The following is a 22074-nucleotide window of genomic DNA, read 5'->3' on the forward strand; positions in this document are numbered from 1 at the left end:
CTGTAGGGTTAGGAACAGAGATCAGAGAATGGAGCTCAGGATGATTCAGGTCCAGCAGGTGAGAGGAGCCACAGTGGAGGAATTAATCAGGATACAGCAACATTAAAAAATTTATTTTCAATGATTTGGGGAATGGATTACATGGTATACAATATAATCAACTCTGGATTTCGTTCATTCCAAAAACAGAAATGCTTTTTCATCATGACCACCAGAAGCTAACATACAAATAAAAAAAAATATTTTGAATTAGTCTATAATAGCAAGAAAAGTTAAAAAAAAAAAAAAAATTTAATGTGATATGTGAGAAATGAGTTCAGACAATGGGGACAACACTATAGCTGCCAATTCCACACTGATTCTTGTTTCGCAGCATTCGTATGTAGCCCCCCTCTCCCCAATCAGCACCCCAACTGAAAAGAGAGAGAGAGAGAGAGAGAGAGAGAGAGAAGGATTTTAGCAATGATTTCATTACCAATCTTTGTTAGATAAAACCTTTCTAACAATAACACAAATTAATTGTGCAAGAGTACAACAGTGAAAGTGTGTGTGTGTGTGTGTGTGTGCGTTTAACCTGTTTTTGACGAGCCAGTACTGCTGCCCTTCTTCTTTTCCATATCCGACCACCAGAACAGCGTGATTCAATGTGTTATTATGGCAAGTGAAATTATAAATACCTAACACACACACACACACACACACACACACACACACACACACACATTAATCAGATTGAACAGATGTTACTAAGCGAATAGAGATATAAATAAGAGGCATGCTATTTTTTTTTAAGAAAGCTAGGCAGAAATGTTCACAGGGCATCTGTTTGAGACCTTCTATTTGAGATCCTGAAAAAAAAAATTATGCAAGGTTTTTATTTTTTATGCAGGTGAGAACGAGCGGTCAAATACAAAGCTCTCAGGACAAATGGAGACCGTGTTCTTTAAGATTTTTTGAAGTAGAAATAAATGAAATAAGAGGGGCAGGTACATGTAATAACTGTGTGATTCATAAAAACAGTCCTGCACACATCTCCAGTTCAGACCGATTATGAACTAGAGTGATGTAGCGGAGTTTGAGGAACTGTCAGAGCTAGAATTCACACACCATGCCAAACAGAGTTCCAAACAGAACTTAAACAAACTAGCTAACCAGCCGGGCATGGACATGCATTTCATTACCTAAACACTGTTCAGAACACTACTTTTCATTTTACAGTGTAGGGTTCATGTTTAATTAATTTTTTTTTAAATCTATAGGCTGTTTTGAGCTGAACGTAATCTTTAATATAAATACAATTTAAAAAAATCAGTCAAAATTCTGTTCACACAATAACAATAAATTCTGACTCATATGAGACATGAGGCTTTACAGATCCAAATGCACATACTTATGATTATAAACAATTGACAATTAATGGACAAACACACCGAGCTGCTAATGTACAGTGTGTGTGTGTGTGTGTGTGTGTGTGTGTGTCACCTTTACTGTAATGGTGAAATGTGACCTCATCCGCATTAATTCCCACTGCAACCGGTCCAATCTTAGCCACTACCTTCTGCAGCTCAAACTCATTATTATGTTGAAGAACCCGGAAACCAGAACAGTGTCCATATTTATGATTAGCACGGCAATATCGGCAGTCCTGCACAATTAAACATTAAAGTGACAACAACAACATTATGTGTGAGGTAAGCATTATTTTCTTCAAAATAAAATAATAAAAAATATTGGATAATGAAGACTTTGGCATGGCAGTTCTAGAAAAATAAAGCTAAATTGTGTGAAAACTACAACTGGAAATCAAGGTCACAGAACCTCCACTTTTATCTAGGCCTATGGGGTCATATTATTTGGTTAACAGTTTGGATAATAGTAAAACTAATAATAATAGCAAATTGCTATTAACAGTGGTGGTGGGGGGGACAATCTTTTTCAAACATGCATTTTCTATTCAGCTTTTTTAAGGAATTATTTATTTAAACACAAATTGTCAGAATACTAATAAAATAAACATGTAAAATTAATAAACACCATGGATGGAAGGAGCATTTTGAGGAATCTCCGTAACACACTGGACATGCCTTTCCTTCAGGAAGCAGTGTCAGAAATCTCTGGTGTACCTCTGGTTACTCTGGCAGTTAGAAACATTCACAGCTGGAGATGCTGAAAGTCTTGGATAAAGTTGGGGTTGTGCGGTTAACACGCCTCTTTGGTGTTTCATGGAGATCTGCCAGTACCCTTGGGCTGGCAGTCAGGGATTTTGGTCCCTTTTTTTAAAAAAAACTGAATCTGAGGAGTTGTTACAATTATAGGAGATTTAAACTCCTCAGCTTCCCCAGAAAAGTCTGCTAGAGTTCTGGAGAGGAGACATCATCCAGGCCATGGAACAGCAGACAGGACATTTACTCTTGCACAGCTTTGTGAGGTGGGTATGCTAATCCTGTCTACATGTGCTTTGTGGATTTGGAAAGGGACTATGATTGTGATGACCCTAACTATGTACTCCTAAACTTTTATATTCACGCACTTCTTGTGCACAATTAGCTAATAATGAATCAGTAAATAAGACACATCTCCTCTTTATTATATAATGAGTGATATAAAGATATGGAAGAAGTAAGTTAGGAAGTAGGTAAATGATTGGCCATAGGAATCTATAAAATAGCAAAAAGTACCTTTCCTTCATAAGGGTAGTCAGCATCAGTGCTGATTCCATTATTGTTTATAATGTAATTAAAGGCATTAGTCATGAGCCCTCCATGGCAGCCATGGTTTCCCTCCGTACTACTGCAGTCTATCAGGTTCTGAACACTCAGAGGAACAAGCGGACTCTTCTTTTTCATCATTTGAGCTTCTAAAGCTCCAACAGCACTGAACGCCCAGCATGCGTTGCAGTCACCCTACATACAGCCAAACACAAACACACACACAAAGTGAAGATATGTGGAGAGATATATGTGAAGTGAAATACCATGTTTCCTCATTTTTTTTTTGCACAAAACAGTTCATTGAAAAGCTCCTAACATACTGTACACATATATACCTGGTTCCGCACAGGGCTGACAAATCCATCATCAGTCCAGTTCACACTGGGAGGGAGGGAGAAATCACTCAGAAAGGTGAAATTCTCATTAGCATCCTGAGGAGAAAAATTCTCCACCCTCAGACCATTCAGTTTAGCACTGACTTCTTCTGTTGTCTACACATACACACACACACACACACACACACAAAATGGTGAAATGCAAAGCGAGAAAGAAGGTTTTTTCCCCCATATATAACCCAATGGGCATCATAAAGAAACACAAGCACACTGGATCATACCATGTCTGAAAGGTGATTGATCCCAATGGTAAAGGTGTGTTGTCCTGCTGCAGCTTCTTCATTGTGCTTCATCACTTTAAAAACATTCTGCTCCCAAACTGCTCTCCTGTATGCTTCCTCACTCTGACACACACACACCCACACCCACACCCACACACACACACACACATATCCACAAAACTGTGTCACTGAACATGGAATAACACTAATAAGTTACTTCACTCTTCATGTGGGATGCAACTTTTATTATTTTTCTCCGTAAAGTCCAGTCTTGGACTTGACTCTGGTCTCAAGTTACTTCCTGTATTGGCTTGGACTTGTCTCTGACTTGCCTGCATTTGTTCTCTGATAAATAAATATGGTTCTCTCAATAAATATGGATAACAGAAAATATCATAGTGGAGTGCAGAAAAAAAAAAACCTGTGGTAAGTAGCTTTGACCTGGATATTGCAAGGTGGATTTTTCAGTGACTGCAATAAAAGCTAATGACAGAACATCTAAAAGGTAAGGACCTACCTTTGTATTATATTTTAGAAATTCAATTGGATTAGCTTTATCATACCTTCTGCTCCATGGAACACATTGTCTCCATGGAAGCCAGAAGTTTGAAGTTTGATGATGAGGTAGCATTGTGTATCTTACTGCTGTAAATTTATTTTATATTCAGACATTTGGATATTTCTGGTCAAAAGCACACAAACAGAATGCCAAACTATTATATATCATGAGAGACCTGAGCAAACTGAGCGTGCCACCACCCAGTAGTTAATAGCAAGAACCCAAGTGCACAACAAATAGAAAAAAAAAATCACAAATTAAAGATGAAATCAAATTGAAATCAAAAAGGGGAGCTGCACGCAAAATGTCTGAGGCCTGACACAAAACAAAATAAAAAACAGAAGAGCATGGGAAAATGAAAACCAAGGAGGAACTAAAAGCATAAACTTAATCAGGAGGCATTTAATCTTAAATTAAATGTAACATAGGAATGCCAGGGGGAAAAATCCACTCACTACAGGGAGTTAACTATGCTTTTCTGTTTTGATTGTTATACAAGAAGGAATTTAAGAGAGTGGCTTCATTGACAAGTCAAGGTCAGTCTAGCACAGAGAAAACGCTAGAGTATAGCACTAGTTTTAAAACACCCAAAATACTGACCAAGTCTTTTACCAGGACTCTGAAACAAAGTCTAAGCACATGAGAGCCTGTATGCTGCTCTTAAGTAGCCAAGTGAACAGGTGTGGCTCGTTGGTCCTGATTATTTCAGAGCTGTCCTGTGCCTCCCTCTGGTGGCCAAAGGCGGTCTAGCTGAAGACGCATACCCAGACTGGGCTGTTATACTACATGATTTGAATGTGACATTAAAAGGAGACCTAACATTTAATCAATTCAGGAAACTCCTGTTTTGGAGTTAACATCTCCCAAGCATCTGTGTTGCTGAAATGTTAGAGACCTTCAGTAAAGTGTGGCAGAAAAGAAATATACATAACATATGACTTTAACAGCTGCCTGATTTCAGTAGGGTCTTACTGCGTAGGAGCTATTAATGCAAACCACTCCAACTTAAAAGAATGCAAAAAGTATATTTTGATCTTAATTTAGTATAATGGTCATTAAATTGAAATCAAATATTAGCTATGTTATTATCTATTATCTTTTATCTAGTTCATTATGCACAAAAAGGACATGCTGTTTAAGGTGAGTGAAAGCAATGTTAATTTGTAACGATTACAAGTTCTTTTAGATTAATCTTTGATTCATTATCATTTATATTTCAGTGTAATAGTTTAAACTATATTCATGAATCTTGCCTTTATTAATAATAATAATAATAATAATAATAATAATAATATAATTAACAGCAAAGTACAAAACCTGCTTTAACGAGTCACATACATTTTATCTAATATTTTTTATCAGGCTTGAAGGCAAGTGTATATTTTAAACACACAACTGAAAAACGTCAGTCCTGAAAGCGCTACCCAAGAAAATATTTCAACTTAAACACCTGTGCAGTGTGAATCCGAATACTGAGAACTTTAAGCACATAAATATTGACATTTCTTTTGCACAAACTGTAGTTTAATAACTCTTAAAGTGACACATTTCAAATCAAAAGGATTTTAGTATCTGTTAAATCATTTAAAACTCTCAAAAGTGCTGCTTCAGTTCTGTAGTGTTAATAGCTTCTTGTTTTAATTGTGAATTGTAGTGTTATGCATTTCATATAATTTTACAATACAATTTTATAAAACATTTGTTTCTTTTTAAATATTATGGTCTATTTTTATTTATGTTAAATTAATATTTAATGTGTGTGTTCTCACCACACTGCTGTAGTTTTTATTGAATTCGGTTTTCCAGGATTTCCAGTAGCTGTCTAGATTCATGTCACAGCAAACCTGAGAGAGCAGCAGAGCCAGAAGCAAGACACGCATCATTGTACCTGTTAACACAAACTGAAATTAAATAAAGAACAGTAACGTTTCTTATTCTGTTTTTTCTTATGCTCATAGTCTGAATATCATTATAGATGTACATAAACATTATATGGCCAAAAGTATGTGGATATCACACCCATATGTGGTTCTTCCCCAAAGTGTTGGCACAAAGTTGGAAGCACACAACTGTGTAGAATGTCTTTGTCACGTCTACCATGGACATTTACAATCTACCCCCAGACCACCAGAGGGCACCCTCACTCATGTTTTTGAACTTCTTTTGTTGTCTGGCTGATTTCCTATGCTCACCTGAGTTGTATTTCCCCTGATTAGTTTCCCTATTTAAGTTCTGTTTGTTTTCCTTAGAAGTCCCTGATATGTATGTATCCCTGATATGTATCTTCCTGTTGTAGGCTTGTCTTGATTATGCTTGGTTTTGCTAGTTCTGGGTTCTTTTCCTGCTTTTTAGTTATTTGGTTTTTATTCAATAAAGCTTATTTGCACTTGCATCCCTGTTGCTGGATTTGTTACAGTCTTTGTATGCTGTAGCATTACAATTTCCATTCACTGGACCTAAGAGGCCCAAACCTGTTCCAGCATGACAATGCCCCTGTGCACAAAGCGAGCTCCATGAAGACATGGTGTGTTAAGTTTGGAGTGGAAGAACTCGAGTGTCCTGCACAGAGCCCTGACCTCAACCCCACTGAACACCTTTGGGATGAACTGGAACACCGACTGCACCCCAGACCTCCTCACCCAACATTAGTGCCTGACCTCACTAATGTTCTTGTAGCTGAATGAACACAAATCCCCACAGCCACGCTCCAACATCTAGCCTTCTCAGAAGCCTTCACAGAAAAGTGGAGCTTATTATAACTGGAATTAATCTTGAATGGAATATTCAACAAACACAAATGAATGTCCTTAGTAACTGCTTCAGGATTGGGTTAAATAGATCATTTTAGGGATTATGGCCATATCGTGGAGAAGTTAGAGGCTGAGCGGGAACAGGACTCAGTCAGTGTGGAGGAGTTCACTAATGCCATGGGGGATGCTGATATTGTGCAACGGCTGCTGGAGGAGCACCCATGTACACTGGCCCGTGCCTACAAGATTGCACACAGGTATGAAACCACATGTCAAACAGCCGCTAATGAAACACAACTCATGCAGTATACCACAAGACTAATGGAATGAAAGACTAGAGCAGCTATGTTAGGAGAGTTCCCAGAGCAAAGCGAAAGTGATGAAAGAAACCCAGTGCCATCAATCCCTGGGTGGAGACAAAAATACAAGAGTGGAATTCAAACCTCACCTGCCAAAGTACAAGAGGAAGGGAAAAATAAATTGGGAAGAGATTGTATGTCACAACTGTCAAGGCATCAGTCATATGAGGTGGAACTGTCCTTCGCCCAGGCTTAACCTGCAGCATCTAGCTCGAGCTCTACCCCAGACTTTGGAAATCCAACGTGCCTCCACAGTTCTCAGAGTCAAGGGGAGTGGTCCTGAGATGTGTATCCACACACTGTTGTATGACGTGGAAGTATGTGCTCTTCTAGACAGTGGGGCCAGAAGGAGTTTGTTGCCCCGGCACTGCTATGAGATCATTAATGCAGATGTATGACCCCCACTCAAGCTATCTACCATACAGGCTCTGCAAGGAATAAGCCCTATAAATTTTGATGTCCTTGGGGAAGCTGACGTTCCAATACAAGTCAGAACCCATACAGTCAGTGTCAATTTCATCGTGGCAGATGTAGCCGAGGGCACTGAAGCCATTCTTGGAACAAGCACGGGCATGCCTTGACTTCGGCAGCCAGAAAACTGTATTGTCCGCTGAGCAGATACCGTACTTCAACCTGAGGAACAAACCCTGAGTACATGTGGTTCGGATTGCACGCACAGCTGTTTTTGAGGCGGGATGTGAATACATCATGCCAGGCAATTCACATTTCCAAGAGCAGATGCAGTGCAACGTGCTGTTGAGCCCAACTAAAGGTTTCATGGAGAAGCACCAGGTGATGGTGGCATGGATTGTAATTGATGCCCATTCAAGTAATCAAATCCGCATCAGACTGTATAACTGTTGCTGTGAAGGTAAAAAGGAGTCATTGCTGGAGTCCTCCAGCCTGCTGATGTGGTTCAGGCCACCTCCCCAGAACTACCCTCTTCAGACCCACTCCCTGCTGTCATCCCAAGTCATCTTAAGTCCCTGTATGCAGAGAGTACGACAGAGCTGGAAGATACAGAACAGTGTGAGCTAGCAGAATTGCTTAATGCCTACATTGATGTTGGTACACCTGTAAAGCAACAACCATGTAGAATGGCCTTTGAGAAACAGCAAAGTGCAGATGAACAGATTCAGCAAAATTTTGATGCTGGTTTAGCCTCCTCAAGCAATAGCAGCTGGGCATCACCCATCGTAATGGTGAAAAAGAAAGACCAGACATACCAACTGTGCGTGGACTACAGGGTTCTGAATGAGCCACTATCAAGAATGCTTACCTGCTTCCATGACTTCAAGGCACCCTGGATACCCTGTCTATGGTGAAATGGTTCAGCACATTAGACCTAACCTTGGACTATTGGTAAGTGGAGCTGACTCCAGAGGCAAGATGGGCCACCACATTCTGCAGCAGGAAGGGGCTGTTCGAATGGATCGTGATGCCATTCGGCCTCTGCAACGCACCGGCAATGTTTCAGCGCTTAATGGATCATGTCTTAACTGGAATGCAGTGGGAGATCTGCGTGGTCTATCTAGAAGACATCATTGTGCTGGGGAAAGATGTGAAGGAAATGCTTCAGCGACTAGCTTGAGTGTTCGAAGCCAACCTAAAACTGAAACCCACCAATTGTTGTGTCTTCCGCCACCAGGTAGCCTACCTGGGCCACATCGTCTCAGAGCGGGGTATCACCACCGACCCCCAGAAAGTGTGGAAGATTCGAGAGTGGACACGGCCCACAAGTGTTAACGAGGTTCGGCAATTTGTAGGTCTTGCGTTGGACTACAGACAACATGTCAAAGACTTTGCTTCGGTTGCCAAACCCCTTCACAACCTCCTAAGGAAACATGCTTGATTCCACTGGACTCTGGAGAGTCAGCAGGACTTAAACGGTACTGTCCCTATTCTTGGCTACCCTATGGACAGTGGTGATCTCATTCTTGACACAGATGCCAGCAACTTTGGGATCAGAGCTGTGCTGTCCCAACTCCAGCAGGGAGTGGAACATGTACTGGCATACGGAAGTCGGAGTTTGACACCAACTGAAAAGAATTGCTGTATCACTCAGAAAGAACTGCTGGCCATGGTGGAGTTCACCACACAGTTCCGTCAATACTTGTTGGGCAAAACTTTCACAGTGCGCAAGGACCATAACAGTCTACCGTGGCTAATAAGGATGAAAGAACCAGAAGGACAGTTAGCCCAGTGGCTCGAGAAGCTAAGGGAGTATGACTTCAGGGTTGTACATCACCCTGGGCGCTGTCATGGAAATACAGACGTGCTGAAGGCTGTGCCATTCCGCTTGCCCTTGCAATCTTAAAGAACCCACCTCGAGTTGTCCCCAGATTCAACACCAGGCCATCCAGTGTGATTTCATCAGTGGAACTGGAAACAATGCACCTGGAATTGTTACCCTGGAGTCCTGTCTAGTGGGGGTAGTGCAACCTGTCAACACCACAAGTACTACTCCATTCCTCGGGTGGACTACTGAGGAATTGCATTCTGCCCAAGTGGCTGACCCCATTAGAAGGTAGAAGGAGGAAGGTGAGGAATGACCCTCCTGGGAAGATGAGTCACCCTATGGGCCAGCAACAAAAGCCTACTGGAGCCAGTGGTGGAGACTGTATTTAAAGGTTGGCATTCTGGTATGACAATTCTACCTGATAGAAGGCCCTGAGTTTTATCCACAGATTACTCTCCCAAAAGTGCTCCTGAAAGATGTCATGCATCAGATGCACGAGGGGCCAGTGGGTGGACACTATGGTGTAGTGCAGATGCTGTCCCGACTGCAGACAAGGTATTATTGGTACAAGATGCGAGAACATGTTTCACTCTGGTGTCGCTCCTGTGTCAGTTGTGTGGCCAAGGCTCGACCATTAAAGAGGCCTCAAGCACCCATGGATACCATACAAGTAGGTGTTCCCATGGAGAGGATCGCTGTTGATTTAATTGGATGCATGAATGAAATGGAACCTTTCAACCGTGACATACTAGTGATGCAAGATTATTTCACCAAGTGGGTGGAAGCATACCCCCTGCCCAACAAAAAAGCTGTCACCGTAGTGGAAGTCATAGTCACTGAATGGGTTTGCCTCTATGGAGCACCACTAACCTTGCATAGTGACCAAAGCACTAATTTTGAATCTGAGGTCTTCCAAACGATGTGTGAACTGCTAGACATTGAGAAGACCTGCATAACACCTTTCCGACCTTAGTCTGACAAACAGGTCGAGTGGTTCAACACCACTCTCCCGAAAATCCTAGTCATGACCTTGGAGCAATGTCATTGGGAGTGGGATCTTATGGTTCCTTATGCTGTGATGGCTTACAGAGCAACCAAAAACAGTTCCACTGGATTTACCCCAAACATGATGCTCTTTGGCTGGGAGTTAATGGAGCCCATTGATCTAGTCACAGGAATGCCCTCAACAATACATCAGCTCAAACACCCCTGCAATATGTGGAGTTGGCATATAAGATTGCAAAGGATGCACTAGGCCAATCTGTGGAACATGCTAAAAAGGACACACTATGAGGTCGGTGGTGCGTTGTGGTACCTTGTTAAAGGACCTAAACAGATGAAAAACAAGATCAGGAAGTTTCTCCCCAACTATGATGGTCCTTACTTTATCCTGGGACACCTGGACAACTTAGTGTACCAGATCCAGAGGAGCCCAAGGACCAAGGTAAAAGTCGTTTATCATGACAAGCTCAAACCTTACCATTCTCGGTAACCGCTGGAGAACAGCTGGGTGTTGAAGGACTCAGAAGTCTGATGACCTCAGGAAGGAGAGGGAAATAAGGGTCGTCGCTTTAAGATCACTAACAGTGGGTGTTGTATTCTGAACATGAATTAACAAGTTGTTACTCTGCCGCTGGGAGGTGCTGAAGCTGTGACAGTAACACTAGTTTGTTTATATTTTGATAGGAAATGGGTGAAAGTGTTGTTAAGCAAATTTGCATTGATTACAAATTCTTTTAGATGAAACAGGAAAGCACAAAACCTGCTTTATCAATTCACATTTTTTATCCAATATTTTTTTAAATCAGGCTTGAAGTGTACATTTTAAACACACTCCTGAAAAATGTCAGTCCTGAAAGCACTACCCAAGAAAATATTAAACACCTGTGTAGTGTGAATCTGAATATTGAGAACTTTAAGCACATAAATATTGCCATTTCTTTTGCACAGACTGTAGATTTATAACTCTTAATGTGACACATTTAAATTTAAAACAGACCTGTGCATATTGGCTAATTGAGAATAATTATGAATGATGTAGCTGAGTTTGAGGAACTGTCAGAGCCACACAGAATGCTCACACTGCTGACATTTTTTTTATCTGGAATTGTTTCCAGTACTTTCCAGTTTCTGGGGGCAGACGGGCAGGATTCAGATTTAATGAACTATGATATAGATAGTAGCATTTGTGTTACATACTTATAATACACTAAACATCTTATTATTAATTACATTTCTTTGTATATCATAGGAATGCAAACTTTTTTTTCTTGCTTAACATGTCTATCTGAAATACCTAACAGCTGTTAATAAATTCTCTACAGTGTAAACAGCCCTCTCTGTCTTCTTGAGGAATGAACATGGCAGGTGTGTGAGATTGCAGTCCTACTGACAGCAACAATTCATCACTTAATCTAGAAATTAAACCAATAATCACATGGAACAGAATGAACCAAAGAATGTAAATGCAATATTATCTAATACTAAATGAGCATGTGTGTATGTATGAGAGAGAGAGAGAGAGAGAGAGATACCTCTTACCTGTGGATGTGTTTGCAGAAGAGAGAAAGAGAGAGAAACTATAACTCTGGTTGCAGTTCTCAATGTATATAAGGCTATAGCAGGAAATGACCTCACCCTCATGCCTTCATTTCTCTTTCCTTTTTTTCTCTTAATCTAGAATCTGTTTAGCTTTATTGAAGTGTTCTTAAAAAAAAACAGGCATGCATATATACAGGTATCATTAAAAAAATCATAATAATAGTAATATATTTGCTCAAAATGATGTTGAGTGTGTGTGTGTGTGTGTGTGTTTATATAATAATAATCCTGGGTGTGGAGGGTCTGCAGGCTGAAACACTTTGTTGATGAGAGAGATCAGAGGAGAATGACCAGACTGGTCTGAGCTGACAGGAAGTCTACAGTAACTCAGATAATCACTCTTTACAACCATGATGAGCAGAAAAGCATCTCAGAATGCACAACATTTGGTGGATGTGGTGGAGGTGAATGTGCCACAACAGCAGGAGACCACATCAGGTTCCACTCCTGTCAGCCAAGAACAGGAATCGGAGGCTATCAGAGACTCACTCAACTGAACTGCTGAAGACTGGAAAAAGACCAGGTGATTTTTTTTCTAATCTTCAACTGTCCAGTGTGTCACACAAAGTTTTTTTTTTGTGTGTGTTTTTTTGCACCATTCTCTGTGGGAATTGGTGAAGAGGCAAGGTGCACAGAGACAGGGAGATGAAGTAGAACCTATTTTCAGTAAAAAGGTTTCTCCCACCACACTCTAGGATCAGAAAAAGGTTCAGAATTTTTTGTAATGTTGATTGGTTTGAGCATATTATTATTCTTAAGAAAATATTTTAATATTCTAATATATAGTTAAGCTCTGTTTTCTCATTCTTTCTAAGCAAGCATTTTAAAAATAAACACCTACGCTGGAATCACATGGCTACATTTACAGCATTTAGCAGATGCTCTAATCCAGAGCCACTTACAGAAGTGCTTTGACGATTATAAGTAACTGTACACATACCACACCTGTTCCTACATGTTTTCCCATGCCATTTTTTTCTCCACACTGCCTGCTGCACAGAATTATGGGATACATATGACAGACAAGGAACCATGTACACCACCTTCATCAAGCAGCATTATGGTGGAGGTTCTTGTAGAAAAGTGTACAGCTGATCTACAGTGTCTTCTGTTAAATGGTCTAAGAATGCTGTTCCTCTCGTTGCTCCACTTCACATTTCAAACTCAGAGAAACGAATGAGATGATATGAGGAAGGAACCTTGAGAGGAACCAGCCTCAAAAGGGATCCCATCCTCATCTGGGTGCAACGGATAGTGCAATTATAAATAAATCCCTTCTATTATTGTGTACTATATGGACAAATAGTGCAATCGTGCAACCAATAAATTCATCACAGTTTTTGCAAGAAGTCCGGCTGGTTAAAATCTATCCACTGTCCACTGATGGAGTCCTGAGTACGAAGCTGCTCGTGGCAACTGCAGCCCCACAGCCACTACAGAAATCGCAGTCCCAAGCCATTACAGTACAGTACAGCTCCCCATATGAGATCCCTATGCCATCTCCACAGCTCCCAGGTGGCGCCATCCCCAGCAATCCAAACAGTTCTTCAGGCAATCCATATAGGGCCCCAGCAGCAGCGAGCGAACTCAACCGATGAGAACTTCAACCAGAAGTAGGGCATCAGGATGGGTCAGGCAGCGAGGAGGAGCAGAAGGGGTCAGGATCACTGGCATCACTGGCATCTCAGGAGTAGCATGTGTAGCTCGACAGAGAGTGAGGGAGTTAACTCAACTAGTAGCCAAACACAGAAACAGGAGAAGCTCTACAAGGTCCATCAGGTACACACACTGCCTTGCTCTCTCCACAAACTATTCAATAATTCATATATTCATCTTTGGAATGACACATGACATATGTCTTTGTCTGTCTTTCTTCTTTTGGCTCCTGTCTTGTGTGTAGCTTGGTATCTTTGAGCCAGCATCAGACTAGAAGAAAAACTAGCAGAGTGAGATTGGATAGTGATATGTGATGTGCAACCCATGAAAGTGCTCAACCATGAACAGGAAACTGATGCTATCATCGGCACAGTTTCACCCAAACTGGACAGTTGAAGATAAAAAAAATCACCTGGTCTTTTTCCAGTCTTCAACAGTCCAGTTGGTGTGATCCTGTGCCTATGATAGCCTCAGACTCCTGTTCTTGGCTGACAGGAATGGAAGCCAATGTGATCTTCTGCTGTTGTAGCCCATCCACCTCAAGGTTCAATATGTTGTGCATCTGAGATGCTTTTCTGCTCACCACAGTTGTAAAGAATGATAATATGAGTTACTGTATCCTGTATGTTTACAGAAGTTGGCGAGGATCACACAATTGTTATTTATGCACTGAAAAGTAAAAACACAGAAATGAAGGAGGGTGTACTTTCTTTTTCCCACGACTGTATGGATGTGAAACCCAGAAGTGTGTGTCACCCCTTCCCACACCATGCTGCACTGTAAAAATGTGTTCGTTTTCCCTGATAAAACTCCAGAGTGTGTGTTTACAGTTAGAGTGCAGTGTTAAAGTATGTGTGTGTATGTGTGTGAGTGTGAGAATATGATATACGTTGTGTGTGTAGAGAAGTGCTCACTCTACAGATTGGACATTACTCACTGGTGGAACCTGCAGATAACCATTGCGGGTTTTCTGCCTCATGTAGTGACGTTATATTTCTTTTATTTTAGCAATATTTCTGAGATGAAAGAAAGCTATCCTAGTAATATTATCTACATGAGCTTGAAATTAAAGACTGGAGTCAGTAATCTCAAGGTCTTTTACTGCTGCACATGATGAAATACAAAGGCCATCCAGAGATACTATGCAATCAGAAAGATTACTTCTAGCTGCATGTGGTCCAAGTACAAGTATGTCTGTCTTGTCAGAATTAAGTAGAAGGAATAGAAGGAAGTTACTCCAAATTTGTGGGGTCACACTGGTGGAACCTGCAGATAACCATTGCGGGTTTTGTCTCTCTCTCTCTCTCTCTCTCTCTCTCTCTTTGTCTTTCAGTGGTGGCTCAGTAGTATTGGTTACTGACCACAAGGTTCGGGCTTCAAGCACTCCAGCACCGCCAAACAGCCACTGTTGGGCTCTTGAGCAAGGCCCTTAACCCTCTCTGCCCCGGGGACACCATATCATGGTTGACCTTGCACCTAACTTCCTAACAAGCTGTGAAGACTGTAATGTGTATGAGTCTGTATTCTACTGTAAAAACCATATATACATCACATATACATTATAGTACAGTGAAATTCTTTTCTTTGCATATCTCAGCTTGTTAGGAAGCTGGATACAGTGGCTCTGGAGCACAGAGGAGTGCTCAAGGGTCCAACAGTGGCAGCTTGGCAGTGCTGGGGCTGGAACGTGACCTTCTGAGCAGTAACCCAGAGCCTTAACCACTGAGCCACCACTGCCCCTATGTCACAATGTGTCTGTAACTCACTGTGTCTGTGCGTTGCTCTCTCTGAGACACAATGAGAGAGTGACACAGTGAGACAATTTGTCTGTCTCTCACTGTATTTGTCTCTCCCTGTCTTAATATGTCTGTCTCTCATTGTGTCTGTGTCTCACTGTCAAGTCAAGTCTTGTCATCACAGCCATATACAGTGTGCAGTACACAGTGAGATATGTGCAGTGGGGTGGACGGAGTTACTTGCATCCCAGGTTGATGTATGTAGGGAGGGGCAGCACAGTGTTCAGGGGTCTGGCAGCTGGGGGTAGATCAGCTGTTCACTGATGAAGACTTGAGTGCAAAAAATTGCAGTCCTAAAGCCATCATGGCAAAACTGTTCTTATCAATTGCATTCAAAAGCCATCTTCGTGGGTTCTAAGTGGTACCATCCACAGTAATCTCATGTATCTTTAGACTGACGATGTGGGGTCATCCTCAGCAGCAGGAAGTTATTTCAAAGTGATGAGAACTCCAACCAGAAGCAGGGCATAAGAATGGATCAGGCAGACAGAGAGAAAGAGAGAGAGAGAGAGAGAGAGAGAGAGAGAAATTGAAAGATTGAGAGATTATTAGGTATTGTCATTGTTTTGTAGTGGTTAAAGAAATTGTACATTGTGTGCAGAGCGTAAGCAGGGAATCTGGCAAGAACTAGCTATGACAGCATAACTAAAAGGGAGAGCCAGAAGCTAACACAGACATGAGGGCACCCTGGGACATAAAGCAGCCAGCCACTCCACCGTCAACTAACCTGAGTGAATGTGTGAGAGTGGAGGGGCGACAGCATCCAAATATCCTAGTTCACCACAACACTCTATGCCTGTGAACCCTCCAGATCTGCTCCCTTACCTAAGAAAAAACTATTCACAAAAGCCTAGACTAAACAAATATGTTTTCAGTCTAGACTAAACACTGAGACTGTGTCTGAGTCCTGTAAGAGAAAGTTCTGCCCCCCTTCTCTAGCCCTCACTATTCAAGGTACCAACAAATAGCCTGCACCTTTTGATCGAAGCAGGCGTGGATGATCATAAAAGACCAAAAGTTTGCTCAGGTACTGTGGTGCGAGACCATTTAGTGCTTTATAGGTCAATAGTAGTATTTTATAATCAATACGAAATGTGATTGGGAGCCAGTGCAGTGTGGATAAGATAAGGGTGATGTGATCATATCTTCTGGTTCTAGTAAGAACTCTTGCTGCTGCATTCTGGACTAACTGGAGCTTGTTTATGCTCCTACTGGAACATCCAGAAAGCAAGACATTACAATAATCCAACCTAGAGATAATAAAAGCGTGAACTAATTTTTCTGCCTCATGTAGTGACATTATATTTCTTTTATTTTAGCAATATTTCTGAGATGAAAGAAAGCTATCCTAGTAATATTATCTACATGAGCTTCAAAAGAAAGACTGGAGTCAGTAATCTCAAGGTCTTTTACTTCTGCACATGATGAAATACAAAGGCCATCCAGAGATACTATGCAATCAGAAAGATTACTTCTAACTGCATGTGGTCCTAGTACAAGTACTTCTGTCTTGTCAGAATTAAGTAGAAGAAAGTTAATAAGCATCCAGTGTCTAATGTCCTTTACACATTCCTCAGCTTTATTAAGCTTGCGTCTCTCATCTAGCTTTGCTGAAACATACAACTGTGTATCATCAGCATAACAGCGGAAGCTAATATCATGTTTACGAATAATTTTACCCAGAAGTAGCATATATAAAGAAAAGAGCAGTGGGCCTAAAACAGAACCTTGCAGAACACCAAACTTTACTTTAGTATGCATAGAGAAGTCACACTTTACATCTATACACTGATAACGATCAGTCAAATAACACCTGAGCCAGGAAAGGGCCGTTTCCTAAACACCTACAACATTTTCTAGTCTAGAGGAGAATAGCATGATCAATGGTATCAAAAGCTGCACTAAAGTCAAGCAATTTATATTTACATTGGTATATACAGTCAGGTCCATAAATATTTGGACAAAGTTATTATTTTATCTGTCCACCACAGTATTTTGAAGTTGAAATTGAATAATGAAATGAAATTAGGTTTAAAGTGCCTAATACCTTCAAAGTAAAGCTGAAATGCTGATCTATGATTTTGAGAATGTGTGGTGAAATAGCTATGCTGTTGCATAAAAGTCATCCTGAACTAAAACTTTCACATGGCTTTGAAAACTAGCAAAACAACATGACCACACAGCACAGGAAAAGACATAACATTGTGTGTCTGTACATATATACAAAACCACATCCTGCTAAATCAATTACAGAGAGGATCTCTTAGAATTCAAATAACAGCTGTTTGTCTAAGAATACCAAACATTTCTTGTAAAAGGTCTTTAAGCATTTATTATAATGGCAGGGTTGAAAACATGATAGACTTTCTCATGTGGTTTGAGATCTTAATTTGCATGGCATTGCCAATTTATGAGCATAAGCCACTTAGACATGGAATTTGTAAACAATGTTGACTTTTATGCTGATGATGCACAATTGTACTAATCAGTGGCACAGCTACGTCAAATGGAATATGGCTACATAAAATCTTGGCAATAAAACAAATTCTGATGTTGCATACCATGTCTGCTTGTAATAAGGATTATGATTTCATGTTAGAGCTTGATGCCTATTCATACCATAAACTACAGTTTAGAAACTTGGGGCTTTTTCATTATTGATTCCTATGTACCTAACATCACTAAAACTGCATAGTATCATCAAAGATGCAGCCAAAATATGAAATGTGTTATTCCTACAAGACATAAAAAAGTAGCCTTAGAATGACTATAAATGTTCTAAAAGCTCTTTCCTGGCACAGGTTATATTTGACAGATCATTATCAGTTTGGAAATTGAATGGTGACTTCTCTGTGTGTACAAAAGTAAAGTTTGGTGTTCCACAAGGATCTATTCTAGGCTCATAATGTCCATATTAGAATGTACCATATTATATATATATATAAAATTTTGTTTGTTTGTTTGTTTTTCTTTTTGCAGTGGGCCTATAAGAGTCCATATGTACTCCATTAAAAAAAAATCAAATAATATTAGCTTTAGACCCTGCATAATTGATATAAACACTTTTTTTTGTGAAAACTGTTTTAATTTAATGGATAATACTATATTCTTTGGATTAAGAAACACATAGAGGTTAATTAAGGTCTCGTTCTTTGTTCAATAAAGCCAAAATTAGGCACTCAAATATTTTATTTAATATAAATTAAATTTTATTTATAAACACTTGTGTGGTTCACAATTAGAGAACTATTGTGTAGAAATGTGCAATTCATGCTTTGTAAAGACCTTGTTTGGCAAATTATTATGCATCAATTATTCAGCTAAATTCACCTCTTATAAGTTTTCATTAAGTCCATCTATGCTCTATATTATAAAGTGAAGTCAGTCAAATTATTTCATGCCCTTTTTGCAGCAAAAACAATCTTGAATACCAACAGGCCAATATGTGCTTAAGCCGCAATACAGAGGCCACTAAAGCGAACATGAAACAATTGTTTCATCCCTGAAAAAAAAAAAAAAACAAAAACTATGAAGAATAAATTAAACATAATTTTAATTCAAATAATGAATATTCTTTAATTCACAGATCTTGATGTAGTTTCTGTTTTCCAGTCGTTTGCTAGGAGTTTCTCACCTGTGTCAGTGTTTAAACTATACCGTTTTTTTTATTTTCATTGATAATTTTATGATATCATTTTAATTTGTTGTATTTTTTTTTCTTTCTGTCACATTTTAATTTTCTTGAAGAAAGGTTTTGGGGTTTTTTGATTAAAGACAAAAAAACTAAAGCAGAGGCCATCTACACTATATTGCCAAAAGTTTTGGGACGTCTGCCTTTACATGCACATGAACTTTAATGACATCCCATTCTTAATCCATAGGGTTTAATATGGAGTTGGCCCACACTATAACAGCTTCAACTCTTCTGGGAAGGCTTTCGACAAGGTTTAGGGTGTGTTTATGGGAATTTTTGACCATTCTTCTAGAAGCGCATTTGTGAGCTCAGGCACTGATGTAGGACGAGAAGGCCTGGCTTGCAGTCTCAGCTCTAATTCATCCCAAAGGTGTTCTATCGGGTTGAGGTCAGGACTCTGTGCAGGCCAGTCAAGTTCCTCCACACCAAACTCGCTCATCCATAGTGCCTTTCGCACCACTTTAGTTCCAGCAGTAAATTTACAGTACTAAAGTACTGCGCAATTTTGCGCGAACTATTTAGCAGTACCGTTTAAAGGGTTGCATTCGCACCGACAGTGGGCACTAGGAAGTGATGTAAGCCGATCGACAGCGACGTCATTTGTGCGCGGCGTTCAACAACGGAAACAAAGAAGAACAACGTAAACAACCAGAGGATGGAGGACACTGTGATTGGAGCTGTGTTTTTGTCGTGTCTCGCGTCCATCTATCGCTGTTCTCCATACTTGCGAAATAAGTTGACACTACAGTATGTTTACACAGTGTTTTAAATCATGGTGGGTGAGGGCGTTTTTGTACGCGTTTGGCCAATCAATGTCTACTTACGTCACGGATAGTACCAGTTGAGCTGGTCAGACCCTGCTCCGGAGTAGGAGCTAATTTGGTTCTCGAAAAAGGCAGTCCGGTACTAAAAACACACCCAGTTCCTGAGGTGCGAAAACGCCAAAAAGTGGGTAGTTCCACAGTTAGTTCAGGTACTATGTGGTGCGAAAGGCCCTCATGTCTTTATGGACCTTGCTTTGTGCACTGGTGCGCAGTCATGTTGGAACAGGAAGGGGCCATCCACAAACTGTTCCCACAAAGTTGGGAGCATGAAATTGTCCAAAATGTCTTGGTATGCTGAAGCATTAAGAGTTCCTTTCACTGAAACTAAGGGACCAAGCCCAACCCCTGAAAAACAACCCCTGAAAAACAACCCCACACCATAATCCCTCGTCCACCAAACTTTACACTTGGCACAATGCAGGCAGGCAAGTACCATTCTCCTGGCAACCGCCAAACCCAGACTCGTCCATCAGATGGCCAGACAGAGAAGCGTGATTCGTCACTCCAGAGAACGCATCTCCACTGCTCTAGAGTCCAGTGACGGCGTGCTTTACACCACTGCATTTGACGCTTTGCATTGCACTTGGTGATGTAAGGCTTGGATGCAGCTGCTCGGCCATGGAAACTCATTCCATGAAGCTCTCTACGCACTGTTCTTGAGCTAATCTGAAGGCCACACGAAGTTTGGAGGTCTGTAGCTATTGACTCTGCAGAAAGTTGGCGACTTCTGTGCACTGTGTGCCTCAGCATGCGCTGACCCCGCTCTGTGATTTTACGTGGCCGACCACTTCGTTGCTTCCACTTTGTTATAATACCACTAACAGTTGACCGTGGAATATTTGGTAGTGAGGAAATTTCAATGAATGGATTTATTGCACAGGTGGCAACCTATCACGGTACCAGGCTTGAATTCACTGAGCTCCTGAGAGTGACCCATTCTTTCACAAATGTTTGTAGAAGCAGTCTGCATGCCTAGGTGCTTGATTTTATACACCTGTGGCCATTGAAGTGATTGGAACACCCGAATTCAATGATTTGGTGTCCCAAAACTTTTGGTAATATAGTGTATGTCAGATAGCCCCCCTCTTTTCTCTCTTTCACTCTCACTCATCCCCCTGGTTCAAGGTGCACCATTGGATAGAGCTTGCCGGGTGAAGGTGAGGTCTGTGCATGGGGATGCTCCCAAATACCTGCTGGCAGTGACTGGCAGGCAGGCCAGATGGTTCCACATCCTGAGTCAGGCTGTGGGGGTATGTGGCAGCAGGTGTGTGGTAGTTCAGAAATGGAGGGTTTAATCAGGAGAATGAGTGGTAAGGATGAGCCTGCACCTGTGGGCTCTATAGCAGACTTTATTTTATGGCAAGTGAAATTAGCTAGGCCTTTAGGCTCAGAAGCAGCACTAGTTAAGTATATAGCGGCAGCCAGGTATTTACTCACGAAGGTAGTTATCCACATTGTTACGTTTCCTCTCGTCTAGGGTTGGGGAAGAAAAGTAACAAAAAAGTAATAAAGAACAGAAAAGAAAAGAATCTGGAGATCTCCTCTCCTGACCCAGCCAGTAATAACACTAGTTTAAGCAATAACAAAAATCAAATGTTTATTTACAATTAACATAAAAGGAAGCGACAAAATGTCAAGAAGGGACAAGGCTGAAATAACAAACAAAAAAGGTTCCTAACTACCGGGAGAAGTAAACTTCTTAACTTTTCAAAAAGAAAACAAAAACAACAAAACTCTAGCCTCACTCCCTAACTATCCATAAACAGGAGAAAACAGAATTATCAATAAAAATAATGGCATCGACCTCTCTACAGCTTCACACACCCAATAAAGTTAACTAACAATATAATAAGAAAAGCAACTTACAAGAATTTAAAAAACTGGTTACATAGGATTAAACCCTATAAACACAGCATATGTACAAGAACAAATGCACCAACAATAGTACAACCACACCACACACTGGGGCAGGAGAGAAGTGACTTTCCTTCTCAGCTTTATCCACTTGCTCTCTTCCTGTCAACCAATCCGAGCAGGTATCCATTAACCTGGCTGGAGCAGTGACAGAGAGAGAGAGAGTGAGCAAGAAAAACAACAAGAAAGACAACAAGAAAACACAAAAGCACAGCACACTTACACAATGTACAGCAACATTAAATTACACCCACAGATGTAATATAAATACATCCTGGGACGTAACACACCCACCCTTACTTACAAGCCAGGGCTTGCTAACAGAAAACCAGGGCTTGTAACAATAATACTTACA

At 40.7% G+C, this 22074-nt stretch overlaps 1 protein-coding gene across 2 annotated transcripts; it reads right to left on the reverse strand.

Moving 5' to 3' along the window:
- Nucleotides 1-86: 86 nt before the first annotated feature.
- LOC128318919 (procathepsin L-like) lies at nt 87-11825 on the reverse strand. Of its 2 annotated transcripts, XM_053237093.1 has the most exons (8): nt 11776-11825; nt 5656-5774; nt 3328-3450; nt 3047-3202; nt 2679-2903; nt 1483-1645; nt 575-677; nt 87-413 (listed from the first exon to the last, which is right to left on the reverse strand). In XM_053237093.1, exons 2-8 carry the CDS (start codon nt 5767-5769, stop codon nt 317-319), a joined length of 981 nt encoding a protein of 326 aa, XP_053093068.1. In that variant the 5' UTR covers nt 5770-5774; nt 11776-11825; the 3' UTR covers nt 87-316. The 2 variants fall into 2 exon arrangements, with proteins under 2 accessions (XP_053093068.1, XP_053093069.1); XM_053237094.1 differs by lacking the exons at nt 5656-5774; nt 11776-11825 and adding an exon at nt 4487-4737.
- Nucleotides 11826-22074: the final 10249 nt, after the last annotated feature.

The sequence above is a fragment of the Pangasianodon hypophthalmus genome, chromosome 9, assembly GCF_027358585.1.
Source record: "Pangasianodon hypophthalmus isolate fPanHyp1 chromosome 9, fPanHyp1.pri, whole genome shotgun sequence".
Lineage (NCBI taxonomy): Eukaryota > Metazoa > Chordata > Actinopteri > Siluriformes > Pangasiidae > Pangasianodon > Pangasianodon hypophthalmus.

What these genes read in the sequence shown, in the direction of transcription:
- LOC128318919 (XM_053237093.1), bottom strand. Translation starts at nt 5,769, where the DNA reads ATGATGCGTGTCTTGCTTCTGGCTCTGCTGCTCTCTCAGGTTTGCTGT. An exon ending in TCAGCCCTGTGCGGAACCAG is followed by an intron (nt 2,904 to 3,046) that starts GTATATATGTGT and finishes GGCTGTATGTAG; the next exon opens with GGTGACTGCAACGCATGCTG. An exon ending in TACTGGCTCGTCAAAAACAG is followed by an intron (nt 414 to 574) that starts GTTAAACGCACA and finishes CTCTCTTTTCAG; the next exon opens with TTGGGGTGCTGATTGGGGAG.